At 31.9% G+C, this 3,990-nt stretch overlaps 1 protein-coding gene across 1 annotated transcript; it reads left to right on the top strand.

Moving 5' to 3' along the window:
* Window positions 2,094-3,531, top strand: LOC107637685 (transmembrane protein 45A). The gene has a single exon (XM_016341055.2). It carries the CDS (start codon window positions 2,260-2,262, stop codon window positions 3,181-3,183), a length of 924 nt encoding a protein of 307 aa, XP_016196541.1. The 5' UTR covers window positions 2,094-2,259; the 3' UTR covers window positions 3,184-3,531.

Here is a 3,990-nt window from a genome sequence, read left to right as displayed (position 1 = left end):
GGTCACAAAAAAAAATTCTAAACAGTTCCTGATAATTACCTCAAAAAAATAAGATTCCAACAAAAAATTAATTGATTAACGTATCACATATGCATGTTTAGTTAACTCTAACTCCATAAAAAATTTATTAACAAAAGAATTAATCAGTTTTACAAAATTAAAAATAAAAACTAAAAAGAGAGTTTTATTATCTAGAATCTCGTAATCCTTTAAAAAAATGTCAAAAGTAAAAATAAATATTCATTCTTTTAAAAAAATTAATTAATATTAACTAAAAAAATTAATTACCTCACAGTCGCGTCTTAGAGGGCCATCGTCTTGTGAAGGAGCTCTGACCTCTGAGTCACGTTTATTGGGATTTGGGATTAAGAGGACCAAATCTTTTATTTGGTTGTTCTTCTTAATATTATAAAAAGATTTGATTTTTTTTAATAATTTTAGTATTAAAAATCTTTTTTAATAATTAAATCTTATCTTTTAGAATAATTTTCCCCAAAAAAATCCTTATACGAGGATTCTAATTATCAACGTCACTCATAGGCAATTGTAACGTAAGTTTTTACCAAAATTAAAAATGTGGGACACAGAACATATCAATGTCAATGTATATAGCTACTAAAGAATCGTAACACAAATCAACCGGTACATGTGCTAAGGTGACATTCTGCAATGTGATTGGTGTCTTTGTAACTGATCCAGAAAATTTTGATAATAGAAAATTTAGCCTCCGAGGGTATATTTGATGCAAATCGAAAATTTTTGGAACAAAATTGAAACAAAATAAAACTTAAGTGTATTTTAAAAACTTTTGCCAAACTTCGGGGAAAAAAAATATACTTTACCCTTATAAATATCTGTTTTTTATATAGGATAATACTACATATTCATATTTTTTTGTTAACCAAGTCCAATCAAATTTGTTTAAAACAACAAAAATCTGTTATGACTAATATTATTTTAAGTTTTATTGTTTAACTTGATTAGACTTAATTCATAAAAAGAGTTGGATGTATAGTATTTCTTTTACATATATATAAGTAAATACTTATTTAAAAATTTACTTCTTATACAATTAGAAGTCAATTCTTATTGAGATTCATAGTTAAAAAAGTTCTTTCAATTAATGTATTTACAGAAAAAAATTAAAACTAATATATAAAAAAAAAATAACACTTTTTTGAGTTGATTTCTAAGAAAAAATACAAATTTCATTTAAATTGAGAATTGATAATTTTAATGACATCTAATATAAAATTTTTAAATTGACTATAAAGTACAAAAATTAAGTAAAAAATTATTATAGAGTCAAATTTAATAATTTAGTGAAAATAAATAAATATTATCATATATTACTCAACAAAATTTTAAATCGTATTACCCCACACTCTTATACATACATCCGTCCCTGGTGTCTTGATATATGAAAATTGCAATAATCTCACAAATCAATAGTAAAGAGAATAGTTGTAATACATCCTCTTTAAGGTTTGATATTGAATTAACTTGAAGACCGAATATTTGTATATCCAACAAAGAAGATAAACATATACAGGAAACAAATGGTACCAACCCCTCGATTTTTCGCCGCCGGTTTCGTAATATTTGCATGACGCTTACGCTTAAGTTATCCTCTTTGTTGTTTCATGGCCAACTAAGCCATGTTATGAAATCAAAATGATAACATATCGCACAACTATGAAAATCAAACACTATCCGGATTCATGGTACAAACCATTAATTTAAAATTATCTGTTCAAATTATAGTAAATACAAATAGAAATATAATTGCACGCAAGAACATTAAGGCGAATACAAAAATAAAGAAACAAAACAAGTGCCAAATTTGAACGGGGAAAACATGTTTTCGTCTTATTATAAAAAGAAGATAATTAAAACTTAGGCAAGGAATAACATATCATTAATAATTGTCAAAATCAGCAAAGAGCACAAGAAGTTCGTGGTATGTTTATTTTTATATTCTAGAAAGCCAGCGCTACCCTCATCGCATTCGTCAAGGTTCATATGGTCAAACTCCAAGAATTAAAAGTAAACAACATTCAACATATAATATATAGTATAAGCTTATTCCTCAAGCAAAAACCAAAGATAAGCAAACAAAGTTGGACTTCAAAACCCTTCGCTTTACAAGAGAACACTCTAGACATTTTCATTTTCCCTCTTAAATACAACTCTGTCTCTCTTTAATTTGCCTCATCATCACAAATATTAACACATTTTCCCTCTCAAACAAACACAAATATGGGGACTCTGGTGGGACACGTGGCACCAGGTTTTGGGTTCTTGCTAATTGGTTTATGGCACCTCTTCAACAACATCAAGCTCCATGCACTCAACCCTAAATCCTACACCTCAAAGCCATGGTTCCCATCTTCCAAGTTCAAATACCTTGAGCTTATTCTCATCATGGCTGCTTCCATGGCTTCTGTATCCATGGAACTTTTCATAGGCCCTGAACGCCATCAACCTCTCGACCCAGACGGAACCATACCCTCCAACCACCTCCACAACTTCGAGCACTCCTCCATCTCCCTCACCTTCTTCGTCTTCGCCGTCTTTTCAATCATTCTCGACAAACTCAACACCCCTTCGCAACATGGTTTATCGCAGTTGCTTGCGGCCATCGCCTTCTCTCAGCAACTCCTTCTCTTCCACCTTCACTCAGCGGATCACATGGGTCCAGAAGGACAATACCACCTTCTCCTTCAGCTCGTTATATTTGTTTCTCTTTCCACCACGTTAATGGGGATTGGGTTCCCAAAGAGCTTCTTGGTGAGCTTCGTGCGTTCAATAAGCATATTCTTCCAGGGTTTGTGGTTGATAGTGATGGGTTACATGCTGTGGACACCATCGCTTATACCAAAAGGTTGCTTCATCAATGACGAGGAAGGTCACCAAGTTGTGAGGTGCTCGAGCAATGAGGCACTTCATCGTGCCATTTCGCTCGTCAACATTGAGTTCAGTTGGTTCATCATCTTGGTCACTGTGTTTGCGGTCTCTATGTACTTGGGTTTGGTGAAGCTTTATGGTGAAAAGGTGCAGTATTTTTCTCTGGGGTTTGATGTGGAGGATCAAGAGTCAAACGACGACGTTGAGTCTCAGGAGAAAAGCTTTGTTCATGCGGCAAAAGCGTTTTCTTCAGGTGCTCATGACATGGGAAGATAAAGTCATCAAATTTAATTAAATTAATTAAACAAAAGTGAGTTGATTATATTTGTTGGGATTTTGGAATGTAAATACTTACAGCGATATATTAGGGTGGTGGGTTCCACCTTGTTATTGTTGTTTAGGTGTTAAATTAATTGTGTTGAGCTACCAATTATGTGGTTCTATCTCTAGAGAAAAATGTGCATGTCTAGGTACAAGTCATTTTTTTAATTTACAAGGTTGATTTCATATTTTCATTCGATTGTAGAATTGTGTGTATTTGGCTTATATTACCAGTCGTAAATTATTTTATTTTGTTTGCTTTTGGTGAAAATTAATACAATTAGCTTTAATTTTCTATTTATAAATGCTAGTTTGCCAACCCTTTATAATTCTAACTAAAATAATACTATTAATACTTTATGGTATGAATGGAGTTCCAACGCAAAACAATGGTATATGCATGCTAACTAATTAAAAATATGAAGATATCCAAATTCCAAGGACATTACCAAATGGTCCAACTATAATATTTCTAGTAGCCTTTCTTCTTTTTATTTATTTATTCTTATATGCACTCCAGGTTTAATTAAGCTCTATGCTGATTAAGGTGCAGATTCTTCATACATTCGGACGACTTTTTATTCCATTTTCAATAAGCCATCCAGGCATTCAGATTCTGCATGCATGAAAATGACTTTCTTTTGATATTGACGGATTCTTGTGGAAGAGTGACAACGATATGACTAATATTGACATAGTTCTTCGCATGATGATTACTAATCGATAATATTTTAGTTTCAAAGTTAACCTATATTCTTCTGG

Source organism: Arachis ipaensis, chromosome B01, assembly GCF_000816755.2.
Source record: "Arachis ipaensis cultivar K30076 chromosome B01, Araip1.1, whole genome shotgun sequence".
Classification (NCBI taxonomy): Eukaryota; Viridiplantae; Streptophyta; class Magnoliopsida; order Fabales; family Fabaceae; genus Arachis; species Arachis ipaensis.
This window is presented reverse-complemented; position numbering and strand designations above follow the sequence as displayed.

Coding starts and splice junctions, on each gene's coding strand:
- LOC107637685 (XM_016341055.2), top strand. CDS start 2,260: ATGGGGACTCTGGTGGGACACGTGGCACCAGGTTTTGGGTTCTTGCTA.